General features: G+C 49.0%; 1 protein-coding gene across 1 annotated transcript in view; it reads right to left on the bottom strand.

The window, feature by feature from the left end:
• The window catches only part of LOC144179617 (uncharacterized), an 87,839-nt gene extending 73,414 nt beyond the window's left edge, over window positions 1–14,425 (bottom strand). The window contains exons 1-2 of the mRNA XM_077708037.1: window positions 13,986–14,425; window positions 8–223 (exon numbers count right to left, since the gene is read on the bottom strand). Coding sequence (XP_077564163.1) covers window positions 8–33 — 26 coding nt within the window. The 5' untranslated portion in view covers window positions 34–223; window positions 13,986–14,425. The remainder of the gene's footprint in view (window positions 1–7; window positions 224–13,985) is intronic.
• Between the last annotated feature and the right edge of the window lie 1,572 nt (window positions 14,426–15,997).

Below are 15,997 nucleotides of genomic sequence, written 5' to 3'. Positions count from 1 at the left end.
AACTCACCGCGTAGAATCGCGCCAAAGGAACATGAGATTTGCGGGATTCTTGTGGCGAACTCGAAGCAAAGTTGATTGATCCAAGAGCTCTTAGGCCATCCTTTACCATGCTTCTCAGCTCTTTCCTGTAATCTTTGACGGTATTTAGGGTGCTATTGCCCGCGGTGTGGTCGGCCGCCGAAAAAGATGCGCCGCCGTAGGACAGTCCGGTACTCCTAATAGCCTGAAAATAAATGTACGAAACATTAGCACAGTTGAAAACATCACGGGCTGCATGCACGTTACGATGATGTTTGCCTCGCAAGCAGCAGCGCTGTTTTCTATATCCAGGTGGTTCGGGGGGTCATTTCTTGTAGGAAAGATGCCTCGCATATGACGGGCTCGGTTGGTAGCATTGACATCACGTTAAGTATCGGCGCCGTGTCCACGACAGTAGCAGCCGCGATTACCACGAGTCACGCACGGGCGCCCACACAAAGACGGCATCTAAGGCAACATCATGATTGCAAGGACGAGAAGAAGGAACAGTTTACGTGGCGCAGACCAAAATGCGTTAACTGTTGATATTGTAGCCAACCAGTCAGATGGCAGACAATACAAATTGCCAAAAGGAACAGATGCATTCATCAAGGCCGTCTTTCTTTCCCCCCTTGTCTCAGTGTCGACCCCATAGATCGTCGCACGGAATGCCGAAGGCCGTGGGTTATAACGGGTCGAGGAATCGCCAGTCCTTTACCGATGCCCTAGCGTGAGCTACAGGCAACTTTAGCAGTAAAAGTGCTGCGCTCACAGCGGCCTCTGTCCCGTGCAACGTGCCTATTACCCCCATTCATTTTTGCAAATGAGTTTCCGGAAAGCTAGTGGGGGAGTCATTCAATAGGCATAAAAGCGGGAAAAAAACCTTGAATCTTGATTTGTTTAATTTGGTTTTGCTGCCAGCGTGTGGCCGAACCTGATTGTCTTATCTGTGTTCGAAGCGAAGCGCGTGTTTCTTTCCCTTCCCTATATAAGCCCCGCAGTCTATCTTATTTGACAGGAAGAGTGTTTTGCCCTGTCGTCACTATAGTAGAATGTTCTTCTTTGATAGCCAGTGTTCTTGATACAAACCAATCGTTCCAACAAGAATAACGGAAAAGGATAAATGTTTAATTGGTCTTATCTTGTGTATACTGATGAAAAGAACGCGAATTGACAGTCACACTCTTAGAGGGGTTTGTGGTCATCCCGAAGTAGCGTGGTATGCTGGCCGTTGCTTCCTGGTGATAACGACTGCCAAAACGTCCGGAGATTCCATTTCAAAAGAGAGGGGATCATGGGAAAAATATTTGTCTTTTGCGTTCTAAATTGCAGAACAGCAGCTCGCCGCGCACTCATCGTACTGTTTTCATGCAGCTTAATTTTGCCCATTTTTGGCGCTTTTGTACAACCACTATTTTGTTTCTGAGCCGGCGGAGTGATTTAGTGAACCACGGGCTCGACCAGTCATTCGTTATTGTAAACCTGGGAAGAAACATTTTCGACCAGCCCGCACACCCTCCCCGAAAGAGACGCCAGTTTTCATTGACGGTTCGAGTATCAAACAATGACATCATCTTTTCAGCCAAAAATACTTCGAAACCTCAGTTGATTGTTGCGTAATCTGCCTTATTAATCTCATATAATTTTGCTATCTTTAACTACATGACTAAATGGCACTTGGATAGGAAGATGGAGTAACTTGTGGTCACTCAGTCCGTCCCGATAAATGATTGCCCCGATAGTTTCAGGAGCATTACCTAAAATTAGATCTAATAAACTGGATCCACATGCATGTTTAAACTGGATCCACATGCATGTTGGTGCGTCAACAGTTCGGAAGAGGTTAAAATCCAAAGTTAAATTAATGAATTCGGCAGAAGCGCGACAAGGGGAAAGAAAGAGACGGCCAATCAGCACCGGGAAAAAACTCCCACCTCCCCTCGCGGGAACCCCTGTGTAGATGCGACGCATAGGGGGTTCACGTTGCAGCGTTGGACAGCGGAGGAACGGCGCTGGAACGATGGAGCGGAGCGGCGCAGGCACCGCGTTTTATAGCGCGCATTACGGTGAGGGGACGCGCCGGCGCCAGTGCGTCTGCCGCGGCTATGACGCAACACAATCCAACACAATCCACTTTAATCCAATCCAATCCAATCCAAGCCAATCGAATCCAAGCCAAGCCAATCGAATCCAATCCGATGCCCCTCGCGAGAGAGTGTTCGCTATCGGAGAGGAGAGGGGGTGAGCGGCGGAGAGCGGTGGAGAGCGCAGCTGGCGCGGCGAGGACAATGGGGGACGGGTGGACGCCGACAACGCCGACAACGCCGGATGGATGCAGGGACAAAGCGAGTGAATGAGATGCGTTCGCATCTAATAAAGTCTCCATAGAGGTAAACGTTTTCACGCTGATGGCTTCGCACAGCGACAGCCGTAGTCATTCTTGGTTCATCGCTAAAGGAAGGACCTAAAGGAAGGTAGCAAGCGCCTATCAGTATTTTCGAGAAAGCGGAAAAGCAAGCAGCCCAAAAAATTTCAAGTGGAAAGTGTGTATCAATAAAAAAAGATGATAGGGTATTCTTTATCGCGATCAAAACACCGCCTCCCTCTCGTTCAGAACGGTCACACCGATAAATACTGAAACTATGTACGTCCGAAAACAGTTTCCAATCATGAATATTTGGGTGGAGTCGTGTCTCAGTTCAGAAAGCAATGTCTGTATTGCTATCGTCCAAGATCGAACAGATGTTTTCACGTTTCTGCAGCAGGCTACGGATGTTAGTCAACGTCACTGTTAGTGGCTGTACCAAGGGCGAGGAACGTGGTTATTGTCGCTCCTGCAGTTTATTTTGCCTGCTTTCTTATTTAGCTATCTTGGAGGAAGAGCAATTGATTTTGTACTGTCATAAACGTACGTCTTGCCATTCATGTCCAACCTGTCTACTCGCAGTTTAAATGCCGGCTTGCCTTGTCTCGCAAAACTCGATCAACTTTTTTCAAGATTTATGGGTTGAAACAGAAACGTTCTGACGAATAGAATACTCTGGTTCGTTACGTGTTTTAGTGTACAATTTGTTTATATTTGAACAGAATTAAACAGAACGAATTTAGCAATTATTGGCCTGGACGTATCTGGAGGAAACCGGCCAAGGCGGTGAACGCGCTCAAACTGCTGACTTGTGAGGGTGATCTGAAGGTTTTCATTCCAAATTAGTTTTTTTCTCTGGAGCTCCCCAATCTTCATTAACGTCACCTTCAATACCGAAGAACAGAATATTCGAGTGGCGCATCTTGTTTTCTTAACTACCACATCGAGATGTAATGTGCTGCAGTTGGTCAGTGATACCCTGCAAGCTATTCTCGGGCAGGCTGATTTCATCCGTACTGCGGGATGCAATAGACGCTTTCAGTGATTCAGCCTCATCATTCAGGTGTTTAATTTGAGCGCCAGTTTCGGCCTGCTTTTCTTTAACTCTTTTGAGCTCCTTCAATATTGTCGCCTGACCCGCTTCCAGCCCAAGCACGCTTACTAGCTATCAATTGACGGCCATGCATAGTCGCACTAATTTGCACGAAAGCTGACCACTCATGCCTAAGGAGATCATTCGCGTCTAAGTTGTAAAATGGTACGACTAGTTGGGACGCTCCGTAGGAGAGCCATCTCGGACAGCAGGAGAGCATCTTGTAACGCCAAGGGGAACGTGCACGCCGCTCTTCACCATAGACGGCACCACGTACGCTTCTGCATTCGTCATACCGGTAACTGCTCTCGTGACGTAACGTTGGGCATGGAACTTTGTGAACGACAAAGGTACTGTTATTTATTTGCAGGCAACTCGATCAGTGTCTCCACCGATCGGGCGATGACGCGGAAGCCGAGCGTAAAAAATGTAGGGCTCTAAGGATTCCAGACGACCACGCTATCCCGCCTCCCCGTGCAAACCGATGATCGCTGTCTCCTGTGAAGATCCTACTCCAGACACCAACGCTATCATGGAAGGATTACAGTTTTCTTCTAGAGCGTGGTACCTCTGCGGATAAAGAATTGTGGAATCGAAAATCGCAAGTTTTGGTCACAAAGTTCGCGGAAGAGTATCGGCATTTAAACAAGGACATATCCATTGCCCTTTTTGCGAAGTAAGTCAACAATGTCGAAGAAATTCAGGAACCTAGTGATGTGATCGCGGTTGCCGACGTAGAAAGCGAGCCAGAACACTTCTTCATGCCTCAGTCTGTTAGATGATGAACCCAGCGATGTGGCGTGAAAAGCGAGAAAGTCTATGAGCATTGCTGAGCCGCTACAGCAACATTTTTTCGTCGAATTATAAGTTATGCCAGACACTCCTTGCGAAGCCCCGAATCATCATCGAAGAGTGAGCTCGGCCTACGCGATAGTCACCTTACCGGGTGTTTTCACACCAGCACGATCCTATTAGGACGCAAGTTTGAGAAATGTACGGTGACGCCGTCGTAAAATTACAAAACCCTTGGTAAGCCCCTGGTAGGCCACAGTTCTGCTCGCGCAAAGAAAAATTTAAGAATTTCAAATCAACGTGAAAGCTGCCAATCGCGGAGCAGTGATTCACAAAGGAGGCTGTGGCACCCTCTCTCGACTAGTTTCAGTATCACCATAGCGTTGATACCGAAAGAAGTCAAGAGAGGGCGCCGCCACCCCTGAAAAGGAGACGCTGCCTAGTTTTTAATAATTTTGGGTTATAAATGCGTTATTGTATGCCTTTTTACTACTTTTATACTATCGTTTCCTTATTTCTGGCGTAGTAACGGCAGCCTCAGTGGCAACGGCGCAGCGCAGAGATTATCGCAAACACTTTGCATATCAATTACGTGTGCCTCTTTGGGGCAATGCGATTGACATCGGCTTCACAACGCAAGTGACCCCGGTTCGATCACGACCAGGGGAAGCGGGGATCTTTTTCAAGCCCCCGTTTGGGTGCCTGACGCCGCGTTACTACGGTGCCTAGATACCGTCACCCCGGATGCGCCCCTAAAGTGCTCCGCAGACTGAGGTTGTATGTAGCGGCGACTGAACACAGCTATCAAAAAGGATTTGTACGCCCTACCACGAAACGACGACGCCATCGACCACATCTGGGCCACAATGTCTCTTCGACGGATCTAAAGACCGGCTACTGTCTGATTAAAGTATGTAGACCGAAGGAAGACTACATTTATTGCCCCAAGCGGAGAATACGAGTTCAGGCTGATGTTTGGCCTGTGCGCAGTACCAGCACTTCAAAATAGTCATGGACACTGTGCTAGCTGTCCTGAAGTGGCACACATGCCTCGTTTACCTCGAATACGTTGCCGTATTCGCCCGCTATTTTGACCAACACCTTCAATGATTGCAGATCTGTACTCGAGGTTAACGCTGAAGCGCGAAAGGTGTCGTTTCGAGTATAAGAAGCTTCTGGGCCGCGGCGTCAACGCCTAGGGGGTCGATCCTGAGCTCGCGAAAACTTCAGCTTTAGCCAACTTCCAAAGTTTGAAGATTAATGCATAGAGAGACAGAGAAAAACTTTATTGTGAACAGATGGATTCAGGAGGCAAGGTTGCCACCGGCTGGTCCTTAAGAATGCACATTTGACAAGTATGTCGCGTGATAGGGCCGTCTTGAGCAGCAAGGTAAAGTTCGCCATGGCCAAATGCTCGTCTCATTAAAAGCTGCTACTAGCCACAAAAAAGAAACTCCCTGAAAATTTTGCTCGCAACTTGCTCCCGTGCAGCTAACAGTGTTGATGGCAAAGGTCTTTGCAAGCCTAAATCCACGTTGGACGCCACTGAAGGTAGACCTGCCGACCGAAGAGGTTAGAGCAACACCCTTGCCAAAACACTGCCGCAAAGAACGTTGCAATGCAAACACGGCTTTAATTAGGCAGCGAGAAAAACACAAAATAGGGCACTTGACAACAACAAATGGCCCACGGCACACCGGCAGCAAGCAGTCATATAATAGTACGGTGGTACGAAGGGTCGTTTGCTTGCTGCCGTGATCCGTCGACGCTGGTAAAGGCTAGGGCTTGACTCGCTGGAGGCTCCCTGGGCTGACGACTGCCCCGCTGACGATAGCTCCGCTGAGCACCCCGGAGCGAAACCACCGTTGCGCTCTTGTAGCGTCCAACTTAACTGCCACCTACCATCTACAAGCAGTCTTTTGTAGGGTGCCTATTGTAGGGCGTGGTGTAGGGTGCCTCGATGCCAGTGCCACCGTATATGGTGTAGACACCCTTTGTACGATCTCGTGCCGTCGCAAATTGGTCAACTTGCTCTGTGCATAGATGTTTTTGTTTCCCACAACACCCAGCAATGCGATATAGATAATTCAAACTTCGCGAGTAAACCACGTTGCGGGGAGACTAAAGCGGCAACCACAATTAGCGTTTTTCTTGCGTCTGGCAGCCCTCGATGTCTCTCGGCCAACAACGTTGGAGAGCACAATTTACCCCACCACCATCTGCCAGATTGGTTTGTTAGCTAAAAATTGTCTAATTGGCCAATTTGCCTCTTTCTTTTCTTGACTTCGGTCCTTTCCAACGCCCGTTTCTCGTCGCCGCCAGGAGACCCGAAAGCCCTCATATGCGAGCAACACGCTCCTTGTGGTTGTCGCTTTATAGCGCGGTCTTGCTATGACTTGCTGCGGCAGTAAGCGAATGACACAAAGTGGCGGCGACAATGTGTAGGTGTCTCCACCCTGCACGGTGGACGCGCGTGAATCGAGACACCTTAGCGCGGGGCGGTGTAAATGATTCCACGGGGCCACACGAGACTTCACAAGGGAGAAGTTTTACAAAGAAAAGTTTGACATCCGCCTCAAATGCAGCTTCACGGTATTTCCCTAAAGTTGATCGATTAGAATTCCTACAACCTTTACATTAATCTGGTATGAAGCAAAGGCTTCAGCACTACGGCCACATTTTTCTTACGCCTCATTCCTGCAAGCCATTACAGCTTATTATTTACGCACATATCATTGCATTCCTCTAATTTAACAATCTCTTGTCTAATTTCGAACATGGACTCAGGTATGGTTTAATACGTCAGCACGGTTAGCCGAATTGGTACACGATATTTCTCTAACGTGTACATGATAATCAACTTGAGACCTTATTCATCGGTTTTTGGAAAGCGCTTGACACTGTACTTTATTCTAAATTGCTTAAAATAAACACAAGAATAAAATAAACCGCATTTATGATGATGATACCAGGCAGAAACGGGTTGCATAAAGAACTTTGCCACTGTAAGTTGCATTCTGGGGAGAGGCGGCAAACTGTAACTGCACCTGTCTCCTTCGGTTGGTGATCGCCGGTAGCACCAATGCCGCTACTGGCCGCGTCGTGCACGGGCAGGACAAGCGCGAGTGTGTACGCGACCATGTCCGTGGATCCTTTTTCTGTGCGGAATACTCTTCCTTTGCAAACGGCTTATCAATTTCTTAAGACCAACGCTCTAAGCACGGCAATCCCGCTAACCCATCGTCGTAAACCAAAATGTTGATCGGAAAAACAAGAAGTGTGGGTCAAAATTTTATTAACGATAGCTCACCCATCGTGCCTATAAGGAAACGAGAAAGCCGGACGTAAGTATAAGTTTGATTTAAGATTGGAACTGCGGAGTTGAAAGGAGTAGTAGAGCAAAAGATGAGTATAAGTTGCCTTCGAGAATGGCGGGGTAACGACGTTTCACATTAGGAAGTTTCGCTTTAAGCCACAACTGAAGCACCCGCCGCAGTGGCTCAGTGGCTAAGGCGTTGCGCTGCTGAGCATGAGGTCGCGGGTTCGATTCCCGGCCGCGCAGCCGCTTTTCTGATGGAGGCGAAAAGCAAAAACGCCCGTGTGTACGAGATTTCGGCGCACGTTAAAGATCCCCAGGTGGTCAAAATTAATCTGGAGCCCTGCACTACAGCGCGCCTAATCGCCTGCGTTGCGTCGGCGCGTTAAACACTACAATCAATCAATCAATCACAACTGAAGCGCCGAAATAGTAACACACTGTAGTACTTTTACCTATACACCGACGCTTTTATATTCTGTAGCCATCGCTTTGTTCGGAATATGAAAGAAATGCAACTTTTCACGCACGTTTAAGGGCTCTTAGTAACGCCTACGTTACGCTGTCACCGCGGAGAGAACCGATATAATGCCATTAACCATATTTTGCGTTAGTCTGTTTATGTTATCTTTACGCCCACCGGCTGTGTTATCTCTGTTATCCGTGGGTCAAGTGAAGCGCATGTTCTATTTTTTATGCCGCACGTGTTATCTCCTGTGATAGAGAGAGTGTCGTGAACTAATGTCACCAGTCCAGAATAATCTTCTATGATCTACAGTGGTCTGTATGCAATCCGACTGTTCGAGAAGCCCTTGCGCGGAGAGATAAATGACCGCAGAGCAGACGCCGCGGCATTAGATTCATCGACACTCGTCTAAGCATGTCGCTTTGTTGAGTGCTGCTTCGCCACCTGTCTATTCTTTGAGTTGTTGGGGAAGCGCAAGTTTGCCCCAATAAACTTGTTTTCCTTGAAGGCAAGTGCATCGTCTTTGGCTTCGTGACATCTGGTGAGGTGCTGGGTACGCATCCTCTATGCTCCCAACGACCTCTGGAAGCCGCCAAGCCAGTACAACTAGAGCCAGCCGCCGACTGCAAGGTCTGCCGCCCGAGTTTGGTGTCATGCCAGATGGAGCCAAGAGAACGGCCGCTGCAATCACCAACATGGTGCATGAAGCCACATCCGCCATCGTCCTGCAACAGCCACGGGAACCATCCTCGTTCCGAGGATCTCCCACTGAATACTCTGATGTCTGGTTGGAGAAAGTGGAGCGCGTCCCCATCTTTAACAGGTGGGACGGAGAAACTTTCCGCGATGTTTTCTTCTATTTGGAAGATACAACCCGAACGTGGTTCCAGAACAATGAAAGCCCGCCAACCGACTGGACTCTGTTTGAAAGCGAGTTCCTTAAAACATTCGCCACCGTCGTGCGGAAAGAACGAGCCGCACTTTTGTTGGAAACGCGCACGAAGAACCCCAAAGAAGTGGTCGTGATCTTCGTTGAGGAGATGGAGCAACTATTTCGCCGCGCGTACCCTGTGATGACCGAAGAAAAGAAACTCAGGGTTCTAATGCATGGAGTGAAGCAAGAACTATTTGCCTGTCTTGTCCGCAACCCCCCAAAACGGTGGCCAAATTTACGTCTGAGGCTGCCGCAATAAAAAAGACGGTAGAAATTCGTACTAGAGAGTACGACCGCCCCATCAATGGACTAGCTGCGGAGACGATCGGTGGCGGGGCTATTAGCTCCCATACACTACGCGATACAATCCCCGCATTCGTCAGGGAGGAGCTTCGGAAAATTTTTCCAAAGACGCCGCAACCTCAAGTCGCTTCCCTGACCGACGTCATCCAAGAAGAGGTCCAACAGGCACTGGGGACTTCAACGCTATCCAAAACACCCCGCGAGCCACCTACTCTGATATGACCTACTCCGCTATGACCTATTCCGCAGCTCTGACCTGCCCCGCCGCAAGTCGACGACGTGCTCAGCGACGACATTATACAGCCTTCGAAAAGCCCCTGGGCTCCTCCGGCCGTACTCGCGAAGAAAAAAGACGGTACATTGAGGTTCTGTGTGGACTACCAGCGACTGAACAAGATCACCAAAAAAGACGTGTACCCCCGGCCATGAATCGACGACGCCGTTGACCCTCTACCATATCTGTCTCGCAAAGTACTTCTCTTCGATGGATTTAAAGACAGGCTACTGGCAAACTGGAGTGGACGAGATAGACCGAGAGAAGACTGCATTCATAACGCCGGACAGCCTATACGAGTTCAATTTGATGCTGTTTGAGCTGTGCACGGCGCCAGCAACGTTTCAAAGGGTCATGGACACTGTGCTAGCTGGCCTGAAGTGGCACACCTGCCTCGTATACCTCGACGGCGTTGCGGTATTCGCCCGGACTTTCGACGAACACCTTGCAAGGTTGGAGGCTGTACTCGAGGCCATTCGTACGTCGGGGTTCACTCTGAAACCTGAAAAGTGCCGATCCGCGTACGAGGAGCTGCAGTTTTTGGGCCAGGTCGTCAACGCCGCGGGAGTTCTGCCTGACCCGGCGAAAACTTCAGCCATAGCGAACTTCCCCACACCGAAAGACAAGAAGGGCGTGCGAAGATTTCTCGCACAGTGCGCATACTAGCGGAGCTTCGTCGCAAACTTCGCACGCATTGCAGAGCCACTCACACGCTTGACGAAAGATAGCACGCCTTTTAGATGGAAAAGTGCCCAAGACAAAGCATTCTGCGAGCTGCAACAACACCTGCAAAGCCCCCCCCCCTTCCCGTCCCCCCTTGTGCTCGCTCATTTCGACGAAAACGCCGAAACGAAAATGCGCACGGACGCCAGTGATATAGGCTTGGGTGTCGTCCTCGCCCAAAAGCAAAGCGGTTGCGAAAAGGTAATCGCCAACGCCAGCCGTGGTCTGTCGAAGAAGGAGAAAAACTACTCTGCCTCCAAGAAAGATTGCCTGGCTATCATAAGGGCCATTTTAAAAGTTCGCCCAAACGTGTATGAAAGACCATTCAAGATTGTAACAGACCACCATGCGCTGTGTTGGCTCGCCAATTTGAAGGACTCCTCTGGCCGTCTGGGTAGGTGGAGCTTGCGCCTGCAAGAATTCGACGTTACAATCGTCTACAAATCTGGCAGGATACACTCCCACGCCGAGCGCAAGTCCCGCGCCCCCGTCGACCCACCACCACAACATTCGGACGAAGGCGGCGCATTCTTCGGAGTCGTGACGGAAAGTGACCTATCCGCGCAGCAGCGTGCCGACCCAGAGTTACGCGTAATGATCGACTACCTCGAAGTACGCAACGTCGCCGTGCCTAGGACCTTCAAACGGAACTTACCAGCATGCATCCTGAAAAACCCCGTCCTAGTGAAGACGAATTTCAGCCCCGGAACGGCAACGAATTATCTTCTTGTGATCCCCGCACACCTTCGTGACAAAATTTTGGAAGCGTGCCACGACGACCCGCCTTCCGGACATCTCGGCACAGCTCACAGTATTTGAAAACTCACGAAGAAGTACTACTGGACCCGTCTTGCATCCGACGTCACCCACTACGTCCGGAGCTGCCGTGACTGCCAGCGACGAAAAACGCCGCCGACGAGACCCGCTGGACTCCTGCAGCCGATCACCGTCCCATCGAGGCCCTTCCAACAGATTGGAATGGAACTTCAGAGCCCGTTTCCTACGTCACGAAACGAGAACAAGTGGATTGTCTTAGCAACAGACTCCATGATGCGCTAAGCAGAGACCGCCGCTCTTTTGAAGGCGACTACACAAGAAGTCGCGAAGTTCATAAACCACATTGTGCTGCGACATGGAGCCCCTGAAGTCCTAATCACGGACCGCGGAGCGGCCTTCACTGCGGAACTCATGCAAGGAATCCTACGCTACAGCAACACGGATCAAAGAAGAACGATGGCGTACCACCCCCAAACGAACAGACTAACAGAACGTCTGAACAAGACGATCGCGGATATGCTGTTTATGTACGTCGACGTTAAACATAAAACTTGTGACGTTGTCCTTCGGTATGTCACGTTTGCGTACAACACGGCTATTCAGGAAACTACGCAGTTGACACCGTTCGAGCTTGTCCACGGAAGACGGCCGACTACGATACTTGACGCCATGCTTACGCACGTAGAAGACGACGACCTCAACGCTGATGTCCAAGGATACCTTCAGCGAGCGCAGGAGGCCCGCCAGATTGCTCGAGTTCGCACAACGGACCAGCAGCTGGTGGATGCCGAACGCTACAACCTCCGACGCCGAGACGCCGAGTACCACCCAGGGGATTGTGTATGGGTTTCAACTCTCATCCGACGACGTGGACCTAGTGAGAAGCTTCTGCGACGGTATTTCACACCCTATCAGATTCTACAACGTGTTGGCCAAAATAAATACGAGGTGATCGCCGATGGTGATTTCGGAAGATCACGACGACGCACGCGGCCCGAAGTCGTCCATGTGGTTTGCCTGAAACGATACTATGCAAGATGATACTTTTTTGTTGTTTGTTCGGACTGTCTTTAATTTTAAGATTATGTCGATGCCGATTCAAAAACTATCAAGCCTGCTATAGCTTCCCAGTGCGTCATGTCTGCTTTAAAGAAATCTTGCCCCCACAAAGCTCAAGAAAGCGTCGAAACGCAGATTATAAGTTTAAATCAAGCTGGTTTCCCGCAATCAGTCGTGTCTTCCGCAGTGCAAGCAGTATTAAACAAGTTAAGAACGGAAAACGCTAGTATTGACAATGGAAGTGAACGCAACAAAAAAACGTGGAGTTGTGCCTTATCTTCACAAGACGTCCCACAAACTTAAGAAGGTCATGAAGAGATGTGGCGTAGAAGTGGCGTTTTCGGCACCTGTCAAGCTTGCGGGGATGTGTTCGGGTCTTGAAAGGTGTAACAATAGGCAGCAAGGGTGCGGAAAGAAGCACAACAATCCCAACGTTTATTGCTGCGTTGGAGTAGTCTATCAGATTCCCCTTGCCTGCGGCAAAGTTTACGTCAGACAGAAAGGCAAGTGTGTGAACGTGAGGTTGCGCGAACACGAACTTTCAATTAAGAATCGCGCAAGTGGACATCCCCACTAATCATTGCTCGGCGTGCAGGTGTAAGCCACTCTGTAAGCCACTCTTCAAGCAAGTTAGGATATTATGTAGGTGCAAGAATAGCCCAGCAAGAGAGATTGGCGAGGCTTACCATATCAGGAAAACGGAAAATGACTGCGTCAGCAATACGTCGATTGTGCTGTCGACAGTGAGATGTTTATCGACGAGCGTGTGTGAAAATGCTCACCACAAGTTGTTGATATGTTATGTTTTGCGTTTGTTTTTGGTTTTCGCGCGTGCGCAATGATAGGCCCGTATGTGTATTTATGTGTGTTTCTGCGTGCAATAAACTTTAGTTGCAAGTCTGCGCCTGTCTTTGTGTACCTCTCTGTGTGTAGCGTCTTCCTTAGCGTTGTTTACCCCTTCTGAGAAAATGCACCTACTCGCCCAACAAGTCATTATAAGCCCTCTTAGAGGGGGGTAATGCCACGAACCATGTTTTGGATTTTTTTATGTTTTTTTGCCCATTGGCTTCCCCTGCTGTGTTGTATCTGTTATCCATGAGTCAAGTGAAGCGCATGTTCTATTTTTATGCCGCACGTGTTATCTCCTTTGAAAGACTAACGTCAACAGCCTAGTATAATATTCTATGATCTACAGTGTTCTGGATACAATTCGACTGTTCCAGAAGCCCTCGCGCCGAGATATAAATGGCCGCAGAGCAGACGCCGCGGCATTAGATTCGTCGACGCTCGCCTACGCACGCCACTTTGTTGAGTGCTGCTTCGCCACCTGTCTATTCTTTAGTTGTTAGGGGAGCCCAAGTTCTCTATAATAAACTTGTTTTCTTTGAGGACAACTGCGTCGTGTTTGTACGCCCATGTGTACGAGATTTCGGCGCATGTTAAAGAACCCCAGGTGGTCAAAATTAATACGGAGCCCTCCACTACGGCGCGCCTCATCGTCTGCGTTGCGTCTGCGCGTTAAACCCTACAAACAATCAATTTTTGGTTTGCCACAATATTAAGTGCGTGTCAACACCAAGAACATCAAGATACGGCAGGAACCGCCGACTGGGCAGCTAGACATGTCGTAGGATAATTTGTACGGGGTCATTGCCACTTTTGCAGATAGGTGAGCACAGCGTAGCGCGTTCATATGTGAGGACTGCGGGATGGGAGAACTTTTAAGCACTATTTTTTCGCTAGCACTGGCAACCACGGGCATCTACTTAAAGAAAGAAAAAAAACGTGGCGGAAACGAGACGTCGACGAAGAAGACAAGGTAAGACAGATACATTAAAGGGGCATGCAAGACGCTCATAGCTTACCGCCCTGTAGACATCCCATGAGTCGTCAGCGGCAACCGGCCTAATGGCACCCCCAGTGACCTTCAACTCTGAGTACACGATGTAGTCACACCAGCCGGCTGTAATAACGCTCGTGTCCTTCAACGCCTTCCCAACTGTACAGAAGAGGAATTTCGATGCCAGTTTTCTGTTTTTCTTTACCGGTGAGGCAGAAACAGGAGGTGTGGCAGGTCTGGCAGAAACCACCGGAGGTGTGGCAGGTGTGGCAGAAACCACCGGAGGAGCTGTTGAAATAAAAACAGTTTTTTCTACATCAGCAGCTTTGGTTCTGTGACCCGCTTGATAGGCCAATGGCAGCGTTACGTTCTTCTTCTCAACTTTTTAATTCACTTCGAAGTTGTGGGGTTTGGAGCTGAAGCCGGCCATTTATTCCAGCGGACGCCCCAAGCGCTTACACGCAAACTCAGCCTGCACAGTGGATTTCCCCACATTCCGGCACGCCGTTTCCTGCTTGCGTACCAGATGTGCGAAAGAGAAAAGGACACCAATCAATGCGCATGCGTGGAACTGCGCATTTAAACTTGTCAAATCGTTTTGAATCGCGACCAAGCAAACACGCTACCACATATCGCCGTGTTTCAGGTGAAGTTGTAGTAAAGGCGGAACGACTTTAATAACGGGGATATATTTGCGGCTGCTTTTAAACCTCGGAATAAACAGCTGCGATGAGTGACCAATCCGTTGGGGCATATAAGTCTTGTCCACATGCCGATGAGATATGCTTTCGAGAACTACGGCAAGAAAAGACTCCTGAGTACAGCTTCAGAAAAAGCGATGTTTCATAAAGTGTGAAAGAAGCTTCAGCTTTTATACCGGTTCTTTCACACTGAAACGAATGCATGAACACCAGCCCCACTTTTTTTCTGGATGTGTGGTAGCATCCGGGAAACACCATTCGCATTTAGATTGGAAATTATATTACTAAAGTTACGGTAATATTACAACATTACAAGCTGAGTGCGATACTATGGTATGATAATGTTATAGTGCTAATATTACAATAATACTATAACACAAATCTATAATATTATGACATGTAGGAAGTGCATACTCGTAGTGCTTGTAGTGATGCCGGGAGAAGTTCTAGGTAGTGGTGTTACCATGTAACTTGGTGGGGTACTGTGAGTAGAGCCAGGCCCGCCACCTGTAGGTACAAAATGAACTCTTTATAAATCCACTGCTGCACTAACTCTCTGTAAATCATGTTTAGGCCACATAATCACTAGTGGACACTTTTTTGCCAGCAGTATTTCCGAGCAACCACAAAACACGAGCTTTGTTGATTCAACTGCATATGCAAACCATCTTCGGAAACTAGGTGGATTTGGGCGCTGTTAAGGGCAGTCTGTCTCATAAAAAGGTGTTCGCTCGGTATTTCGTAATAGGGAGTGTAGTACTTCGCTTGCAGTGACTTGGAAACGTGAAAATTTTGCGGTTTCAACGACAGTTCGTCTTAATTTTGGCTTTGCGAGATAGTCGACGCAGAACGAGCTTCGCTGTGAGCAGAAAAAACCGGTCAAGGTGCGTGAAACTATGCCCATCTAGTAAGAGCAATTTCACTTGCTTGAACTACGTCATCTCTGCTGAATCATGCAGCTGCGTCGCCTGCAGGTTTGGAACAAGGTTCTTTATTCTGCATGTTTTAATACACACGCACGGTACCCCTCAAACGTTGCTATTTTAAAGCCGTGAGAGGCGCGCACGTGCGCCTAGGAGCGAACAGTCTATATACATATTGGCTCCGTGGTTTTTACGACCTAACGGTGAATACTCGAGATTGATCGCCTGCCTGACAAGTGTAAGACATTCCTGGGGTGTTTCGGCACACGCGGAGGTACGCCTAACGCTTCCAGAGCCACCCGCGACCACGCTATTGACGCTTGAAGCCAGGCCCGAACCGCCGCTTCGCTAAGCCTAAGCAAGGCGGTGGTGGTTCACTGTTCTCGGCATGGTGGAGCCACGGGGCGCAGCAG

This window comes from Haemaphysalis longicornis, unplaced genomic scaffold (assembly GCF_048455015.1).
Source record: "Haemaphysalis longicornis isolate Haplotype H1 unplaced genomic scaffold, Haemaphysalis longicornis Haplotype H1 scaffold_4, whole genome shotgun sequence".
In the NCBI taxonomy this organism is placed as follows: Eukaryota; Metazoa; Arthropoda; class Arachnida; order Ixodida; family Ixodidae; genus Haemaphysalis; species Haemaphysalis longicornis.
The sequence above is the reverse complement of the archived record's forward strand: the minus strand, read 5'-3'. Positions and strand labels throughout refer to the sequence as shown.